General features: G+C 39.8%; 1 protein-coding gene across 1 annotated transcript; it reads right to left on the reverse strand.

The window, feature by feature from the left end:
- On the reverse strand, window positions 1–20,405 carry LOC116036163 (high-affinity choline transporter 1-like). Its single transcript, XM_031279656.2, has 8 exons — window positions 20,158–20,405; window positions 18,917–19,033; window positions 16,927–17,082; window positions 16,596–16,744; window positions 16,326–16,469; window positions 16,038–16,191; window positions 1,066–1,283; window positions 1–561 (listed from the first exon to the last, which is right to left on the reverse strand). The coding sequence occupies exons 1-8, from the start codon at window positions 20,339–20,341 to the stop codon at window positions 1–3; spliced, it is 1,683 nt and encodes a 560-aa protein (XP_031135516.1). The 5' UTR covers window positions 20,342–20,405.
- Window positions 20,406–21,266: the final 861 nt, after the last annotated feature.

Raw genomic sequence — 21,266 nt, forward strand, 5'->3', positions numbered from 1 at the left:
CTAACAGTTTGTGCTAATCATTGGCTCCAATGTCTCAGTCTGGCAGTTGTTTCTATTTAAATTCTCATTCTCTTTCTGTTCTGTGTCGCCATCTGTTGGAGTCAGTGGTTGTGGTGAGTGCTGGACTTTCACTTTGAACACATCCCACTTCTCAGGAAGCAGGCCTTTGTTGAAGAGCACAGAAGCAAGGTAGGAGAAAAACAAGATGGCAGCAACGGCAGACAGCATGGAGATGGTCTTAACTGGAGAGTACTGGACATAAACACCGTCCTCAAGAGTGCATCCTGGGAAGTGAATGACTGGTGTTAACCCTAGTGATGGGTCTCCACTGAGAAGTCTTAACACAGTTCCCACCAGGAAACCCATAACAGCCCCGTAACCGTTGGAGATGTTGAAGAAGAGGACGCAGACGAGTTGAGGGAAGACTATGACATAGGCCACTTCACCACCAATGAACCAGAACAATAATATGCTGTTGTCCAGGTGGGTCAGTGATGTACCAACTAAGCCCACTACCAAGACAGAAGCACGGATCACCCACTGAGTCTCTCTGTCTGATGCCTGTAGAAAAAAAGTAGAGAGGAAGAACAGGTAAACAGCAGATAATTTAGACTGTCCTGCTTTAAATAACTCTTTAACTGCTTCCTTATCTATTCACTCCTCTTCCTAGTTTGTTTCTCTATAATGCCACTTTATTCAATTGATACCGTCCTTTACTCCATTCCTTCTATTTTGTGGCTCAGGAGCTGGAGCGGTCATCCACCAATCGGAAGATTGGCGTTTCGATCCCTGGCCCCTGCAGTCTACTTGTCGAAGTGTCCTTGGGCAAGATACTGATACTGACAGTGAACCTCATATGTGCGTGAATGTTTATCTTAGGAGCAGGTGCGATCTTGTATGGTAGCCTCGGCTAATAGTGTATGAATGTGTGTGTGTGAATGGGGTGAATGGTGCAATCCATTTACCTTTCAAAAGGAACGTCAAACCTTCACAATAACAAGCAGTGCTTTAGGTAGCTTTCTTTGATGCGGTGTACCAAACTAAAAGAACAAATACATTTTTCACCTGAGGCCTCAGGATGTTCTTGTATATGTTGGAGGTGAAGACAGAAGCTGCAGAAAGCAAAACAGAGTCAGCTGATGACATCACGGCGGCAGCCACACATCCAATACCGATGATGGAGATGAAGGACGGGGTGAGGTGCTGCAGGGTCAGGGGCAGAACTAGAGCTGATTCCCCTCGTTCATATGGAGATGGAGAACCATAGGAAGTCAGGTTCCAGTCTGAGGCATGGACACACAAGAAGGAAACACTGAAAAATAGTCACATTATCTGTTTGAGGTATGCTGAGAAGAGCCTACTATCAACTAAGCAATGTAAATATTAATTTCATTTATTAATTTATTAATTTATTAATTTATTAATTTATTAATTTATTAATTAAAATTAATTTATTAATGTATTAATGTATTAATTCATTAATTTATTAATTTATTAATTTATTAATTTATTAATTTATTAATTTATTAATGTATTAATTTATTAATTTAATTAATTAATTTAAATAAACAAATGGGAAAGGCAGCAGACCAACTTAGTGCGCAACAGGATCTACAGTAAATGATGGTAAGTATAGCATTAAAATATCTCATACATCATATCTTTACAGTTTTTTACAATCACTTTGCTACTAATTTCAGAACCTTGATGTCATTGTTCAAAACTCTAGACACAAAACTCAAAACGGTCATCACTTGTAACACAGGCTTTCCAATGTTCAAAAATTGCATTGTGCATTCATATCTTTAAAGAAATCTTGCACTTGCACAATCATCGGTTCAAAAAACGAATTGATTGTGAAATGCCATTGAAACGTTACTTTAGATCACCCACACACAAGCTACCCATAGTTCCACTGGGTCATCGTTCGTACATCATTAAATATTGTAGTACAAAATAGCTGATACATGTTTCATTATGGTAATAGATGTAAATGCATCCCTGTAAAAGTACTGCAGTAGTAGAGAGAATACTACAGACACAGTGGAATCATTGAACAAAATGTGAAATGTATTGATGAAAAACAATACATTACGATCACAACATAGGGTTATTTGAATCAAAGCAAAATAATTAGCTACAAAATAGAAAAGAAAACACAGTACTGTAAAACATCAAATGCAGTGTTCCTCAACTTGCTTGTACTGTAAAAAGCAAAACAGTAAAAAAGAAGTGATTACTGTACTTCTACATCTTCATCAACTCTGTCTTGTGGATTTGGCCACAGGTTCTCATCTACATTGCAATTAGCCAAACATCTTGGAAAAAATCTTTGGGCATGGCGAACAATGTGGTATGAGTATATATGTATATATATATATATATATATATATATATATATATATATATATATATATATATATATATATATATATATATATAAAGTTTATATCTCAATCATCAGTAACAAGTTGGCAGAATTGGACAAGCAATTCCAAGGGCCTGCATGCATACAGTGCAGTACTGTCAATACAGTAAATAGTCTGAAAGGTGGTACATGGGACCATAGAAACAGTATCTGATACAGTAAACAGTAGTACATTACAGTAAAGAATGATGATGAAATATTACATCCACAGATCATGTAGTCTAATTGGTTCATGCTCCACGCTAGTTGGTGACAATGAATCTTGTTATCTTGAAACTTTCATGATCTAAACATGGAATATTATTTGTCTGTTTCCATACAACTATGCATTAAGAGTAATGCAACAGTTACTTATCATTTTGAGCAGTTGTATCGATTGATAGTTAGATCATTGTAATGGAATGAATAGACAATCATCTGAAATGTAATATGTGAATTGCTTTTTGAAATAGTGAAAAAGTGTTTTAGTTTAGAAAAATGTGCATTTTGATAGAGTTTTGAAAAATGACGTCAAGGTTCTGAAATTAGTGCCAAAGTGATTGTAAAAAACTGTAAAACAGGAGGCAGTCAGATCAAGTTGTGACCACACCGTGTAGCCTTAAGCTACTAACATTAAGATTCATTATATAGGCTATTTATGTTAGTAGCTTCAAGCTTGATGTTATAGGCTACTTAAAATGTGAAAATATCACAAACCATTTATTTATAGGCTGGATACGAAATTGTTACACAAGATTATGGATAATCAGTTATAGAAAACATACAATATAAGGCCAGAAGTATATGCTAACCCAAACAACACACCTCTTTGTGATTATTGGCCATCTCATGTGTGTCCACAGAATTGACAATAATGTCAATTGCAGGTGCAAATTAGGTGAGCCCATCAAGCCAAGTTTGCAGTCAATTTACTCATTAGTACTATCAGTATATATGCTTTGCAGAAGTTACAACAGTGTTGGAAGTAGGGAGAAAAGTTTGTTTAAAAAAGATAAAAAAGGAAGAACAAAAAAAAAGAATGGATCCAAAACTCGTTAAAGAAATTATGGACTTCATAGTCCATAATTTATTCCCTTTGGGTTTAACAAAACAGCAAAGATACACAATTAAGGGAAGAGCTTCAAATTTTGTACTTAAGGGTAAGTTCAAATGTCATATTTCCTCAATCACAATGATTTTTTTCTGTTATATTTAGAATAAATTGAGCTTTTTTTGACCAGATGGAGTTCTTTACTATATATGCCAGAGATGGCAAGACAAGCAGGAGCATCTTGCAAAAGTTGTTACATCAGCCTCGGCCTGGAATGGAGGCTGATATCTGCAAATGGGTAAGTTAAAAGGGTCACCCAAAATGACCTCAGTTTATTTACATGAAGGCCAACTGAACAAATCAATCTGTCAAATTGAATTAATAATTAAATGGATTCTATTAAAACGCACGTGATCTTTTTCCCTTACTTACTGTTTCTGCTTGACCAAATGCCTATGATATACATTCATTTGAATATTATTTGGCTTCAAATTAGTCAGTGTCCTGGTTGCCAGGCAAAGCATGCAGTCTAAAAGAAAAAAAACAGTAAAACCCAATAGAGGTGAGGTTATTTGTGCAATGAATATCCCATGCAGCTAAATGTGCGTACAAGCTTCCTGTACCGGTGTTTAATTATCCAACTCTTAACTTTTAGGTAACAGAGCCATTTGAACTGGTGGGGATGGACCTCATGAAGCTGACTGTAACTGAGGGTGGTAATCAATACATTTGTGTAATGGTTGATTATTTCACAAAGTGGGCAGAGGCCTATCCTCTGAAGAATAAATCAGCAGATGAGGTGACCAATTGTATTCTGGATTTTGTATACAAATTTGGTGTATCTCAGAGACTGCTTACAGACCAGGGGACAGAGTTCAAAAACCAGGTGAACACTCATGACAAACATTGCTTATTTCTTACTGAGCCGTACTGTAAATGCTGACCTTTTTTCTGCAAAATTCAATTTAAGGTGAATGGCTCTTTAAAGCCCTTGGCATTCAACGGAGCTTCTATTCCCCATACCACCCTCAAACCAATGGCTTGGTTGAGAAGCTTAATGGCACCATCCACAGGTCTGTGCATTGTTTAATTGGCCAATTTACACCTACACAGCATGAGTACTATGGACTTAATTAGGAACCTAAAAATGCCTGCTGTTATGTTATTCAATGCAAAAAATGTCAGGTCTCTCAACAAAATGGCCAGGAACACGCCAACACAATGGGACCCATTCCTCCAGCCAGTCACGTTCGGACTTAGGACAAGAAAACAGCTGACCACACAGTATAGTCCATATTTTTTTACAGTTTGGAAGGGAGGCCAGATACCCATCTGAGGTGCCAGAAGAGTATGAGGTACGTTGCTGTATTTGTTTTGGAGTAAGTGGTCATAATTACTTGGATAAATAGTTCGGAATACAACACCATGTGGTATGTTGGTACCTTAGGTGACAACAGAAGAAGTGGAAGAACTTATTCTGAGGGAGGAGGTGTTTGATGAGGGAAACGAGCATTGGCAACAAGTGTACCAGAGAGTGCAGAAAAATGCCGTGAAGAGTCAGGAAACCATAAGAAAACGCAAGTTGGAGAAAGGTTGTGAGGACAATAGTGGAGATTTTGTCCTCAGAGAGAACATCCGACAGCAACAGAGGAAAGGAGGAAAAATGGAGAGTGACATGCTTGGTCCATTTAGGATAACCAATATTAGGGGGAAATTTGTAGGCCTACAATTGGTTGGTCAAACAACAGAAACTGTGGCCAACATTGACCAATTGATCCATTTTATAGAGCCAGAAGAGAGGATTCCTGCCAAGTTAAAAAAAGGTTAGCAACTCTCCTTTGGCCTGCCCATCTCCTTCACAACAACCAAACACCCACTCCAGCTCTGCCACAAATCTCCCCTCAAACTCTCAACCCCATACACCTGCCATCAACTCCTCTGACCCTCTACTAGCCACATCCCCAGGAGAGAGTCCTCTCCATAGTAATGTGAAATCAAGTATTATAATGCTATATATTCTTTTAAATGACTGACATGTTCTGTATTTCCAGTTCTCGGACATAATTCAGAAATAGGGGAGATTCTATTGGCTAAGTTGGGCTCCTATAAGCTTTTTACAACTGATTGTAACAACTTGGCTCCTGGGAGGGAATTGGAGAGTGAGTTAAGTCTTGTATTGTAAGCTGCTGTAAGACTTTTACTCTTTGATATTTACATTAATAATTTTTGTGTAGATTGTCAATGCTTATCTGTTGTGGTTGACACAACGGATAACCGAAAAGCAAATCAAGGTGATTGACACCCTCGAAATGACATCTGGAATGGGACATCAAAGGGGATGAGAACGGTAAGGATAATCATCAACAGTAGTTGCTTTTAAAAGGTGTTTGGTACAATTATGACATCTAAAACTAATGATCACTTGCAGCTTGATGTTACTGAGTGGGACGTGTTGATTGGGGCTGTCTGCAAGGACAGGCATTGGACCTTCGTAGTAAGTGCATTCTAATCAATCAACCCAGTCTCATATAAAAACTACCCTGACTACGTTGGTCCAAAGTGCAATAACGTAGAGGGGTTACAATAATGGCCCTTGAATTGTATAACTGTTACATTTTTCCTGCCTATTCTTTTCCTATTGTTTTGCGTCCAAGTCACGTGACTTTCAAGATTCTGGCCATGAGAACAAAAAACATGCCGGACATTTCTCTCATTTTTAGTGAAAAAATCTATATTTTGAGTTAGTTTCTGCATAAAAATGCGTTTTGATTACATTTCTAGCAAGAAATATATATTTTATTTTCATAATATTCACTCAGTGAATGTACATAATCACTCGCTTGCTCGTTGTTGCGAAGATTTTTCAGATATCGCCAGAATAATGTGAAACTGACACGTTTTGGTTGCTATGGATGCTGCTATCGCCTAGCATAGCTGTGGCCCCAGATTCCACATAGGACTCCCTTGCGATTTTGCTCCGTCTGATGGATCAAACCCTCGCCCACTACATGCGTTGCGTCTGAGGTTGATTTGATGATCAACACATTATTCCGTGGCAAAGGGAGAAACTAATGTTGACAAAGTGACGAGTTACGATCCGCTGTGTATAATTTTGAAATCTACCGGATCCTCTGTGCATTTAACCTTTAAATACCTTTAAAGTTATTTTCATGGATAGTGCATTATTTATAAAGACTAAATCTAATTTATATATTTTCTTTCAATTGTGTTAGATTGAACATCATGCACCCAATGGTTTCATTGGCTGTGTGTAGGACGTCCCAATGTGGATGAGGACTTTTTGTGTCCTGCATGCACATCACCCTCATGAATGTTCATGACCTGTCACTTATAACACCCACCACTGCAACCTCTATGCATTAGTCATCTGGCCCTCGTTACACACTCAACGTTTAACTCACTGGTACTAACGAATTTACAAGTCCTTGCTAGCCCCACTGTACCAGGTGCTCATATTGTGCTTTTTGGCTGTTTCCCTTTCCTTTGTTGTGTTATATATCTTTCTTGTGCATATTATAGGTTTACAAAGTGAAAAAGCCCAAAGTCCACCCCAAAGGGACTTACCATCTCCAACAGAAAACACTGTTCACAAACTGCTCCAAACAGCTCTGTTGTAGTCCAGCCTTTACTTCCGTGACGAATGTGCGTCACTTTGTAACACACGTTATAATGTTTGCATAGCTGCTAGCGTGGCACGCCCTCATACTCTGCTTCTGACTGGCTAGTAGTCCTTACCTAACTACTGTCAGGACACGCCCTCATACTCTGCTTCTGACTGGCTAGTAGTCCTTACCTAACTACTGTCAGGACACGCCCTCATACTCTGCTTCTGACAAGCTAGCAGTACTTACTGCGCATGTGTGACTCCAAACAAAGATGGTACAGAAGTGAGATGTCTCACTCTGTAGCTAAAACAGAGAGCTCAACACACAGGGTGAAAAGAGGAGCTGCAGCAATGTGCAGTACAACAAAAATATGGTGTTTTTTGAAAATTAAAACATGTAAACCTATTCTGGTACAACCTCTAAATACAATTATGAACCTAAAAATGAGCATAATATGAGCACTGTAAGTCTAGGATCGGTTTCCTATTCCACAACAGGGCCTCCTTCACTCATGCTGCCAAACTCGCCTTGGTGAATAACAATTTATTCAACAATTTTACCAATTCTCGATTTCAGTTATGTCATTTACCGAACTGCCTCAAACTCTCTCCTGAAAAAATTGAATGTTGTCTACCATAGTGCCATATGTTTCATGACCAGAGCCCCTTATAACACCCACCACTGCAACCTATATGCATTAGTCGGCTGGCCCTCGTTACACACTTGTCGCTTAACTCACTGGTACCAACTCAATTACAAGTCCTTGCTAGGGAAAGCCCCGCTGTACCTAAGCTCACTGGTCACAATAGCTTTGCTCACCCACAGCCTGCGCTCAAGAAGTTACATCTCCTTGGTCACCCCTAAAGCCCACACCTCCTTTTGGCCGCCACTCCTTTCAGTTCTCAGCTGCCAATGACTGGAACAAACTACAAAAACCACTGAAACTCAAAACCCTTATCCCACTAACTGCCTTTAAAGCACGTCTGTCTGCGCTCCTGTAACATCACTGTATGTGCTAACTGTTCTCCATCTGTACTGTACTATTCATCCTGCACATACACTTATTCTTACTACTCTTATAATGTTACCACACTGCACATAGCTGTATATACTGTACATATCTGTCTATATAGTTAATACATAATATCCATATTTATTCTGTTTTTCTTATTATATATTCTGTTAATACACTGCATATATCTATATCTATTATTCTTACTACTAGTACAATGTCACTGCTACTACTTTGCACATATCTGTACATGTTCAGACATTGTTCATATTACATAGCTATATTTATTCTGCTCTTATAACACTGCAATATATTTATTGTCCTGCCTATGCACCACCTGTCTTTTTTTTGCACTTCTGGTTGGACGCTAACTGCATTTCGCTGTCTTTGTACTCGTACTCTGCACAATGACAATAAAGTTGAATGTAATCTAATCATTCATGCTCTGTTTTGCACACCCTTATTCCATTATCTCTGCTATGCCCCTTTGCACAGTTGCACAAATGCACATCCTCACCTGCACTGCTTTCATATCTGTTTACGCTCTTTTGCACTATTCATCTGCCCTGGCATGTTCAACTGTTCTCCTTTGTTGTCATACAATTTGTGTACATCTACTGTTCTACATCACTATCTAGACCAGTGGTTCCCAACCTTTTTTCCTTGGCGCCCCCCCCTACTGATGTCTAAGAAAAGCTGAGCCCCCCATCCGAAACCGAAGTTGAGGTAACTTTCCCTTATTTTCTTTTTTGATACAGAGGAGTTATCAGCACTTTTACGTTTCTCCGCCATGTTTCATTCATAAAATAGTGATGCCGTGGCGGCAGGAAAAACGAGGATGATAGCAGCTAGCAGCTAGCAGCTAGCAGCTGACCTGATGACAGCAAGGGTCCCAGGTTAAGAGGTCCCGGAGGTTTGGTCTACTAAGTAGCCTGCCTACAAGTTTAAGCGAGAACAAAAATATATAGTTTTATACAGACTTTTGTATACATTATATATTCTAGTGTATTATCATAATTTGTTTAACATGTGCAAAAGGACATTAAAAGCTTCATCCAAAAGGTTCAGCAGAGGATGGAGGCCTACTTCCCCGACTGTAATTCAAGCCAGGTTTTTTATTTATTTGGACTATTTTTTTCTAAATAGGACTATATTTAACGTCAGTGTTTAACATCCCTTACCGTTCTTGGAAAGTGGCCTTCCACTGCTCGATTCTATGCATTTTTGCCTTGAATTTCTTTATTCATTGTGAAGCTGATGTGGGATCTTTTAACTTTAGCCAAGTATTACCACATCAACATTTCATTGATTTGCAGCGATATTATGGTTTCAATTATCTGAGTTTAAATGGCTGTTATTTGTGTTGGAAACCAGTAAAATACCAAAATGGTCTTATGTGCATGGACAGTGTGGTCACAACTTGATGACTGCCTCCTGTTTTAAAGATATGATGTATTGGATATTTTAATGCTATACTTTTTACTGTAGAGCCTGTTGCACACAGAGTTGGTCTGCTGCCTTTCCCATTTATTTTCCCACAATGGCACAAGTTTGAATCCCGTGATGTTTCTTTCTTTATTAATTTATTCATTATTTGGTTTATCTGAGATGGACATTTGAGTTTGAAGTTTATTTCTATGTGCTTACCATGGAAAAACATACCAGTCATGTGCATTTTGTGGGAATCAAACAAATAAAGACAATTTCTGAGCAATTTCTGCATGCAGTGTGGTCACAACTTGATCTGGCTGCCTCCTGATTTTAAGAGACTCTGTGTGACGTTGGAGTTCATATCATGCCATGCCCATCAGTTAATGATGCGATGTGACGGCGCACTGCGTTAGACTGCTGAGTCTCATATATTTTCCCACAATGGTACGAATTCGAATCCAAGTTGTTTATTAATTTATTTTCTACTTTTAAAAGGGCTAAATAGTTTTCTATGTGACATTGTTTACTTAAACAAGCTCTGAAGACGAATAGGTGTATTCAATAAAACGTATTATAGACATTAACAGGAAGAGCAACGCTGTCTTCCTTTTTTTCTTAACAGCAAGCCACATTTGAAACGCAACTGACGAGTTTCCTCAGATAAGACTCTAAAGACAAATCAGAGAGGTAACGTAAACGTTGTTATGTTTTAACATTTTAATGACAACTTAACAAAAAGGCATTCACGCGGACAGCTACGTATTCTCTTCCCGTTTTCAACAGCTGTCGTCACTACGACAACAACAGACGCATTTGGCTGACGGGCGGCAGTTAATATGGTCTCTCGTTAAACCGGAACACCAGCCTCATCTCTGTCTTTTTCCACAACAACTTCACTAAAGTTAACGTTAGCTACCGTTAGCTACCGTTAGCTGTGACTGAGCGTAGCTGGTTGAAGGCAACGATTCTTCCAAGCTAACATTGGCTAGCTCCTCGACATCCTCCTCTTCATCATTCCCAGCTCTTTTAAAAAAGCTATTTATTCGTGGGACACTTTTTATAGCAGCCGCTTCTTTCGATTCCTTTTCCACACTTTCACTCGCTGATACACCCCAATCTGACCGGGGATCTGTTACAAATTAATTCCACTCTTTCAATCTCAACTTGTTCTTAGAAAACTGATCTTGAATCAGTACGATGTAAACAACCTGCTCTATGCCCACCCACCTTTACCATTAGCCAATCTACACAGAGCATGCAGCCTTCTCCCAATCATTACCTGTCCAGTCATCCAACTGACTAAAACACACAATCACGAGACTTAATTTTTTGTAAAAAACTTTTATTTTATTCTGACTGGATAATTATCAAGACTTTGCTTGGGCCCCAAGTGCTCCTGGGCCCCTGGGCCCGTGCCCATAATGCCCATTGGGTAATCCGGGCTTGGATAGCATTGCTACCAGTAGAGTTAAAGCTGTCTCTGGTAAGAAAAAATCTTCATGGAGAAATGCCACACTGGTAAGATCAGAAAAGCTGAACAAGGCCTGCAATGACTTCGCCATCACAATTCAGAAAATTAGACAAACTGTCAATGCCTCCATATCAAGTACAGGATGTGTCCAGCTAAAACAAAGTCCAATATGACACAATTTCCAACCCAGTCTCATGGCAGTTTGTGAAATGGTCACGTTATTTAATCTATTGATTTGTGTACATGGGGACGTTTTTCTCGTTTTTTTTCGTAGTGGCCAGCACAAAAATGTAAACTAATGTATTTAAATGGGAAGCATATGTCGTGATCACAGCACAACTACAGTAGCGAGTAGTATGAAATGCCGAAAATCAGCGTAAGGAGGTTGGTTGGGGTGGTGGATGGGTCAAACAATTCAGGACTTTCACCCCAGAGGCCGGGGATCACGTCCCGCGTGTGACGTTTTGTTTCCCTGTTAACCGTCCCGTTATCGTCGCGTGTTCCCTGTGGTCGTCTCCGGCATGTGAGGCGTCCTCCCCCGCGCTTGTTTCCTGGTGTGTGAGGCGTCCTTTCCCCGTTGTTTTTTTCCTAAACCCAACCTCCGCCATCCCGTTATTGTCGTGCCTCCTCCACGGCCATTTCCCGGTGTGTGAGGCGTCCTTTCTCCGTTGTTTTTTTCCTTAACCCAACCTCCGCCATCCCGTTATTGTTGTGCGTCCCCCACGGCCATTTCCCGGTGTGTGAGGCGTCCTTTCTCTGTTGTTTTTTTCCCTAAACCCAACCTCCGCCATCCCATAAATTGTCGCGTGTCCCCCGCGGCTGTGTCCCGGGGTGTGATGTTTGCTTTCCCTGTTAATCTCCGTATAGAGATGGTGCTGGCCACCACGAAAAAAATTTGATTAACGTGTTGTACACGAATCAATAGATTAAAAATAATGTGACAATTTCACGAACTGCCGTGAGACCGTGTTGCAATTTCATACGATCAACCACAATAACCTGGAGGACCAGAAGCGGAGTGGCAATCAGGAGAGTTGGGACTTTTCCCGGTGGGCCCGTAGTGTTTCGCGGCCGAGAGGGCCGGTCTCATAATAGTTATACATTGCAAGTTCTTAGCAGTTCTAACCCTGGTGTGTGGCCGCTGCCCGCTGGTCAAACTGTGCAGCCTCTGCTCAACCCGTACGGCGGGCTGCAGCAGCCTCTTATTTCAATACAAACACAAGCTAATCAGAAAGCACTAACAAAGTGCAGGTCACAACCATGTCTAGGACTTTCAGAAATATAGGGGGATCAGTGAGTGGACCCTCCCCAAATGGCATAGCCCTTGTCGGTTTATAACGTATAACACCTCTTTTTTTCCTCGTCACGTTTGGAAGTCTATCGGTAACGTTAACAGACAGAGTCTAAGTCTAAGGCTCTGCTGTGGGCATGCTGCAGCAGATGTGTCGCGTTTGTGCTCTGTGTATTTCTGCAGTAGTTTCGGTTTTCCACCTTCGATGTAGAGCAGCGTACAGCCACTTCCCTAGCTAAACAATCACGTAATGCACAGCAGACTACGGTGCAGGTAGATTATTTTCTGAAATATAGTGTCTGTATCAAAATATCAGAATTCCTCCAAATCACAGAGAACACAGATATATTTTTGAATGTGCAAAAGTTTTAGACATGAGCAAAAATCTTGCTCAAAACACATCTGAAATATTACAGTCCAGGAGTTTATTAATTCATTAAAATTAATTAATGTATCATTAAGGTGAATAATTGTATATGCACATTTAAGGAGGTTACTTCCCCAACAAAAGATGCAAAAGAGGAGGGAGGAGTAAATGATGCCTAGGCTGCATGTATTCTGACTCAGAAAAGTCGATCTGCCAGAGAATAAATAGTTGAAAGCAATACAGAATGCCTCAGAGCCTTATTGCAATATATTCCATTATGTTTTTATTTTTTTAATGATCCCCTATGTTTCCCTTTACATAAATATATGTCCAGCATAAATTGATTCAGAAAAAGGTAGAAATAACTCCCACAAAAATTCACCTGAATGTAGGAAATTAAGTGTTTAACGCTCATCATTTTCTGGGGGTGGACCCCCAGACCCCCGGCATAATAAGTCACCACACAGATCTAAAAAAAAACATTGGCCTTTGTGTTGCCAGGCCAGTTATGATTAGGCCAAATGTTGGTGCCATCTAACTAACATCTACAAACTGGGCCGGTGGTCTGCGAAATTCCCTGGTGAATTTTTCCCGGTGAATCTAATGATAATTAGAAAAGGCTGATACAGTTGCAAATGTGTTTTAAATGAATTCAGTGATGAAGGATATATATAAAGTGCTATACACATGTTAGTGGTTCCAACAATAGCAGACTGGTCAGGGACAAATACAACTTTAACTATTTTAGTTGATTTATTTCTTTTAGTATTCTTTAACAAAGGACCATGTATGTTCCTCTTCCATGTGCACTGTATTTGGTATATAAGTCGCGTGGTTATGACACAATCGGTAGCCTATTTTTACAAAAACGTCTGCTACGGAGCCATAACGTGAGATCCAAGGCCTTTTATACATTGTCGTGACAAATAGAGTCTTTAAACGCTTCAGATGTAAAGTTATTTGCTGTCAAAGGGACGCCAAAATGAATGGTAGGTAGACCAGACGTCCCCGGCTTCCGGGGACAGTCCCCGGTTTCGGTGACCTGTCCCCAGTTTCGGTGACCTGTCCCCGGCTGGAGCTGTCCCCGGAAATGGCCCCGGTTTTCACTGTGACTGACAGACCCGAAATTGGAATGAAAGAAAGAAAACAGTGACCAAACGTATAGTCGCGCACCTACATGCGCAGGCTCAAGACAGCCAGAGCAGCGCTGCTCAGAGCTCAACTTCAGTAAAGTTAGAAAGATATTCACAGATTTGAACTTCCGGGATCAATTAATCTGCAGTGAAATGTTATTAAATCACAAACAACACATCTACCGTAGTAAGGTAAACAACGAGCTACAAACTCATTTTCATCAAAACGAACCGTCCTCCAAGCTGGAGAAATGGCAGTAAGACGAGTGCTTCTACAAACTACCGTCTACAGACTACAACACCGAAAAGAGATACAACAAAAATATTTATTAATTTAATGATTAAATAAGGTAGTGTCTCCAAACCTACCTCAATTATAACTGGTCTCCTGCTAGTTGTACTACAGCACTTACTTTTCAAAAATAGGCATATGCCTAATTTTGGGGAATATTTTTTGCCAATAAAAATGTAATATATGTCATAATTACAGAGAGTCATGTCTCCAAAACTACTCCACACATAGAAGCCCCCCCTGCTGGTTGTACTACAGCACATACCTTTCAAAAATAAGCATAATTTTGGGGAATATTTTTTGCCAAAAACATTTCATATTTTAATAATTAAATTGAGTTGTGTCTCTAAACTTACCTCACACATAATTAGTGTTCTGCTGGTTGTACTACATCACAAAGTTTTTTTTAATATATGTCATAATTACAAAGAGGCATGTCTCCAAAACTACTCCACAAATAGAACCCCCCCCTGCTGCTTGTCTGAATTTGTTTTCAAAGTGCACCAGATTGATGCATTTAAACAGGGGGAGCATGCCTATGGACCCCCCTAGGGGGGCTTGTGCCCCAGTGCAGCTCTAGGTCTAGTGACGCCCCTGGGGCAGTGTCCCCGTTTTGAGTTTACAAAGATAAAAACATTACCTATTTTGAAGGTATTTACGCTTCTGAGCTGAAAATATCCCCGGATTTTGTCTCAGAAATCTGGTCACCTTATAATATGGGCACTTTAATGCCTGGGGGACTATAGTCCAATACAAAAACTGACTAAGTGCATTGAACAAATTAACGACTGGATGTGCCAGAATTTTCTTAAATGAAATGAAGAATAAACTGAGGTGGTTGTTTATGGAGCAAAAGAGGAAGGATTAAAAGTCAGCGCACAGCTTCAAACGACAATGTTAAAAACAACAGACAAAGCCAGAAATCTTGGTGTAGTCATGGACTCAGACCTGAATTTTAACAGCCACATTAAGACAACTACAAAGTCAGCCTATTACCACCTTAAAAATATATCAAGGGTTAAAGGACTTATGTCTCAGCAGGTTTTGGAAAAACTTGTCCATGCTTTTATCTTCAGTAGACTAGACTACTGTAACTGAGTCTTTACAGGTCTCCCTAAAAAATCAATCAGACAGCTGCAGCTTATTCAGAACGCTGCTGCTCGAGTCCTCACTAAGACCAAAAGAGTGGATCACATCACTCCAGTACTGAAGTCTCTACACTGGCTTCCAGTGCCTCAAAGAATTGATTTCAAAATACTAACGCTGGTTTATAAATCGCTAAACGGTTTAGGGCCAAAATACATTTCTGATCTGCTGCTACAGTATGAACCACCCAGACCTCTCAGTCTTCTGGGACAGGTCTACTTGCTGTCCTCAGAGTCAGAACTAAACAAGGGGAAGCAGCGTTCAGTTTTAATGCTCCGCATATCTGGAACAAACTTCCAGAAAACTGCAGGTCCGCCGCAACTCTCAGTTCTTTTAAATCAAGGCTGAAGACCTTTCTTTTTGATGTTGCCTTTCTTTAATTTCTTATAATTTCTAAATTTGCTTTTTAATGTTTAATGTTTTATGTAAAGCACTTTGAATTGCCCTGCTGCTGAAATGTGCTATATAAATAAAATTGCCTTGCCTTGCCTAGGAATGTTGCAGGATAGTGATATACTGTAATCAAATGGCTTTTCAATAACTACATATTTGCCATATCTTATTATATACAGTACATAAAGCCTGGAACAAAACAAAACATAGAACTTATGCACAGAAGCGGGCAAATAGAGTAGATCTTGCAGAGAATCATTTTGCCTAGTGTATGAATGTCTTAGCGTACTTAAGTAAGCACACAGTCTATTTCTGTCTGTCTGTCTGTCTGTATGTCTGTCTCTCTTGCTCTCGCGCCAGTCTGTCCTTCCTTACTACTTATTTGTAGTACCTATTCATTCATTCATTCATTCATACCTGTGGATGCAGCGACTGCCCCAAGCAGTATAGAAGGAATCCCAAATACAGGCAAGATGACAGCAGAGACAAAGCAAGTGACCTTAGCTGTGGATGTTGAAGATGCCGACAAAGTCCTCTGGTGGAAAGCCTGATATCCCATACTCCCTAGTGCCTTAAAGTAAAACAATTAGTCAGTTAATTCCTCATGAGCATAAATGCTGTAACATTTTTCCTTCACACTGAAGATACAGCATCTATCAAGAGAATTAATTGCATTTGATTTCAGCCATATTGTTGCTTTCTTACGAAGAATAAGAAATCATCAATCATTATCCAGGTCTTTTTCAGCCCTGGTGTACCAATCCAGGGAGCGTGTAAGGTGTTGTTCATCAGTGTCTGGCTAATGTCCAAGGAGTAAGAGCTCATCAAAACAAAGGGAACACAGATCCACTGCAGAGACAAATAGAAATGGTAATATTTTAACACAAAAAACTTTTAAAGACGTCCTTTTTTTATTCCTGGACTATTACCTTAGAAATAACCTAAAACTAAAATCTAAAAGTATATCAAACTCACCAAGCTGAGGAATATGAGCACAAGCTGTATAATATCTGTGTAGGCCACAGAGTAGAGACCTCCCAGCAGTGTGTAGTTAATGGCGACAGCAGCAGAGATCCAAATGCACGCAGGGAAGGGCAAATCCAAGACCACACTCATGGTTCCTCCTGTCAGACATATTGTATCAGTGACATTTTATATTCATTGAAGTAAGTTATATCTACACAGTGTAGGTCAGAATTTATATCCAAGTATACATTTATTTCATTTAACATATAAAGGAATGTGTTAACAGACAAAGGAATTGTAAACAAAGTATAAGTTAAGAGCTTATTTATGTATAACATACCTAAACCAATTAGTGTTGTGGGCACCCAGAGCACATCAAGAGAAAGTGAAACCAAGCAGAGTCCAGCTGTTAGTACTTTTCCATACTTGGCATGGAAAGGGTCCAGCATTGTCACATACCTTCTTTCTCTCATTGGCTTTGCAAACACCAAGCCACCTTAATTTAGAATAGGACAGAAGACATCACAATTAAAATGTATTTATTTGCTGAATTGCAACATTTAAAAAAAAAAAAAAGTTATAAAACACTCTGGTCCTAAATAAGTAATAACCCAAGGACAGATTAGAGAATTAACTGTACATACAACACACTGAGACAGGAGACAGAGATGAATAACAACTTGGGGAACAGAGCTAAGGGACGATGTAGGCTGTGGTGAACAGGTGATATTTGAGGAGTTTTTTAAACATATCCAGGGATGAAGTATTGCGGATACTTGCAGGAAAGGTTTTCTAATCGGTCAGGGCTGCAACACTGAAGAATCTTTCTCCGAAGGCACCGAGTCTGGTGTGGGGAATGGAGAGCAGGCCAGCGTCTGAGGACCGTAGGTTTCAGGGTGGGGTGTACAGATGGAGGACGTCGGAAAAATAGTGTGGGCCAAGGGCATGGAGGGATTTGTAGGTGAGAAGGATTTTGAGCTGAAGGCTGATGGGGGATTGTTGTCAATTTTCCTGGTGGAAGTCACTAAGGTAGTCAAAAAACTCCACAGTGGCAAAGCCCCTGGGATTGATGTATTGTATGACTGGGTCCACCGGGAGATACTGTGAAAGGGGCTGCAGGAATATGGGGTGAGGTGGTCCCTTCTCAGGGCTATCCAATTTCTGTACGTCCAAAGTGAGAGCTGTGTCCGGGTTCTCTGTAGTAAGTCGGAGTCGTTTCAGATGGGGGTTGTCCTCCGCCAGAGCTGTCACCTTTCCTGTTTGTGATAATCATGGACAGGATATTGAGGGGTATTCATAGAAGTAAGGGGTTGTAGTTCAGTGGGCTGGGGATCTCATTGCTGCTTTTTGCAGATAATGGGGCCCCGATTGCATCATCGGCCCGTGAATCGGAGCAGCTGGGGCAGTAACATTTGCTTTACTGAATGAAAAAAAAGCTGAGCCGGAAGGCAAAGCTCTCGATCTACCTGTCAATTTTTGTTCCTACCCTCACCTATGGCCATGAAGGCTTGGTCATGACCCAAAGAACTACATCACAGATACAAGCAGCCAAAATGGGTTTTCTCAGGAGAGTGGCTGGCTTCTCCCTTAGAGATAGGGTGAGAAGCTCAGTCATCCGTGAGGAACTTGGAGTACAGCCGCTGCTCCTTTGTGTCGAAAGGACGTTCAGGTATCCAGGTAAGGATGCCCACTGGGCGCCTCCCTAGGGAGGTGTTCCAGGCCCATCCAGCTGGGAGGAGACCTCGGGGAAGACCCAAGTCTAGGTGAAGAGATTAAATCTCCACACTGGCCTGGGATTGATTACTTTTTCTCTCGGCTAAGATTGGCCAATAGGGGGCGTTACAAATACGAAAAGATTATTTCTCATGAAGGGTGCGTGCGATTTTTACGAAACTTGAAGGGTATGATCTAGGTCCACTCCTGAGGCCACGCCTACAATGTTGTACTGATTGGTCACAATGGACGTGGCCTGTTAGAATGGATGTATAAAATGAATATAAATGGGAAGCCTGCATTTTCAATTTACTACAGACCTTGGAGCTCAGGCTTGCAATATTGCGCTTTAGGTTTGACTTGCAGATTCTGCTGTTCCTCTGGGGCAACTCTGGGAAAGCTAGGACTCCGTCATAACTGCTTGCAGTTCTAGTTATTATTATCTATTATTATTATTATTATTATTATTAATAATAATAATAATAATAATAATAATAATAGATAATAATAATAATTAATTATTTAATCTGGTGGCACAGTTCAACTTCATGACTCTCAGATTTATTGTTTAGGTCTATACATACAGTATTTTGTCAGATGTAATTTCAAACTCTTACCAATAATTAAAGATGAGCTGAATGCCATTAACATCACCATTATCCAGGTTAGTCCCATAGAAGGCGTGTACACCATCTCAGCTGTGCCAACAATGAAGCCTCCTCCAACAAACGTAGCTATGGGATGGATTAACACACAGCAAGTCATTTAGCAGACAAACAGCAGCTATTTGGACAGAGGACAACAGGTTGGGTGATTATTCATCATCATTGATACACTTTGAGTGAGATCATCTCATGATGATATGATACCATTCTATCAGTTTTAAAAATGCTGTCGTCGAAATGAATGATTCCAAAACATTTGGACTGAAACAATTTATTATTACAGGTTTCACACATTTAAAAAGATCTGTCTGATTTAATACAGAGGAAGAGAGGAGAGGGGAAGACCTTTGAATAGGGTAAACATTTTAACTAATAGATATCACCATGAAACTTCCAGTTGATTATTGACATTAAGACAATATTTTTTGTATTACAAGTTTCCGGGAATGTCATGTTAAAATATGCAAATTATGTAATATATTGTTACATATGTGCTCATCTCCATACATTTCTATAATCTGAATATTGGATAACACCAGGTTTAACATTCATGTTTCATTTTTGTAATACATAATAAATACATAATAAATACAGTTGAATGAATGAATACAGTTTGATTATAACTTTTATTTTGTTGGGAACCGTTGTTGTATTTTACTCTCGAGGGTTTGATTTAATGTCATATTATTGGCTGGTCAGTGATGCTTAGGGACCTCGGTGCAAGCGCCTTGGAATAAAAAATAATGATCACCATTTTATCTTAATTGTGAAACAATGATTAATTACGCTCGTGAAATGTTTCTGCCTTTCTTGGTATTCTTAACTATGTTTTAAAAGACTAAACAACCTCAATGATGACCTTGTTTTTATACATTCCTTAGTCCTGCTCATTCTTCGCAGCCTATATTTCATTGGGCTGTTGTGGGCTGTTTGTACAGGAACTCTATGCAGTGTTTTCATTATAATGTTACAGCTTCGTGCAGAATTTGTTTAAATATGTATTTATTTATTCAAAACATCAACCACGTTGCTTAATGGAAACTGTTTGTATCAGTTTGCAGCCAGCAGATATAATGCCTGATCTGTAAAGGACTTCAAAGATATTTTATAATCTTATAAATATATTTCCTTAATAATCACAACTTTGTAATTCACAGTTTCCGTCCTAGTTGTGTCAGCTGTGTTCCCCTCACCTGTCATTGTGAAGATCCCCACCACCAAGCCAATGCTCCGGTTTCCCAGCAGGGCCATCTCCGTTCCAGTGGCTGCACTTTTCTTCTGTTCCCTTTTGGACTTGAAAGAAGCCCAGATGCCGGTCCCAAGGACCAGCAGGTAGAAAAACACCATCACTATCACTCCTGGGATGTTAACAGCCATGATGGATGCTGACTGGCTTCTTCACTAGCTGATGTCCGACTGACTGATCGACTGAGTGTTATAGAAAAGAGGGCTGACATTCCAGAGGAAAAACAGGAACACTAGAAAGCTTTAAAAGTACAGTCATGCCCTTTGGTGAAATAGCTGCGTACAGGTACTTGCAAGCACAGATTAATGTCATGTGTGCATCTTGAACATTTTAAACTGAATTGAAAACTTGCTGCTTTACTAGAAGTGAAGTTAACAAATTGCTAGTTGCTGTTTACGTACAACACTTGAGATAGTTTATGTTTTCTAGCGAGTGCCAGTTTCTAAACCCCTGTACTCTGAGAAACAATTTAATTTTGGCTTTAGTTTTTCATAGAATAAGTCAAATTTGATTCACACAAATATTCAAGAGAGCCTACATTTTGCTAGCACTTCTGGTTTTTGTCTATTTGATCTTGAAGAAGAGGACACAGATGAAATTGAGGGAAAGTGGGCCTCTGCGGTGTCAAGAAACCACAACATTAGAAAGCTGTTCTTCAGGTTGGTGAGTGATTATTAGTAATTTGAAACCAGGCCGTCCTCACCCAGAAAACTGTATATGTCGATCGTGCAAGTGTTTTTTTGTGTGCGCAAACTAGACAGTAAGTTACAAAAAATACTTGGCGCACATGCAGTGAGGGAGTGGAGCTCTGTCTCAACAGGTTTTAGATCTCAGTGAGAACACAGCTTCTGTTCTTCTGTGTCTCACTCTGCACGTCAGTGCTCCCTCTTTCAATACAAAAAGCTTCTATTTCAAATCTGTTTTATTCAATCAATCCATAAATACGAGGCAAAATGTACATACATCTTCAGCAATAAAAAATACATCTGATCTAAACAGCAGAAAAAGTAATTTAGTAGATTGTAGATAGTTTGGTAGATTATTTCTCTGTGGTAA

This window comes from Sander lucioperca, chromosome 15 (genome assembly GCF_008315115.2).
Source record: "Sander lucioperca isolate FBNREF2018 chromosome 15, SLUC_FBN_1.2, whole genome shotgun sequence".
Classification (NCBI taxonomy): domain Eukaryota; kingdom Metazoa; phylum Chordata; class Actinopteri; order Perciformes; family Percidae; genus Sander; species Sander lucioperca.

Bases quoted from the DNA above. Each gene is read 5' to 3' on its own strand.
- LOC116036163 (XM_031279656.2), bottom strand. From the start codon at position 20,341: ATGGCTGTTAACATCCCAGGAGTGATAGTGATGGTGTTTTTCTACCTG. The intron at 16,470-16,595 runs GTGAGTTTGATA...TTGTCTCTGCAG, and splicing joins TGCTCATATTCCTCAGCTTG to TGGATCTGTGTTCCCTTTGT. The intron at 562-1,065 runs GTGAAAAATGTA...TTTTTTCTACAG, and splicing joins AGAACATCCTGAGGCCTCAG to GCATCAGACAGAGAGACTCA.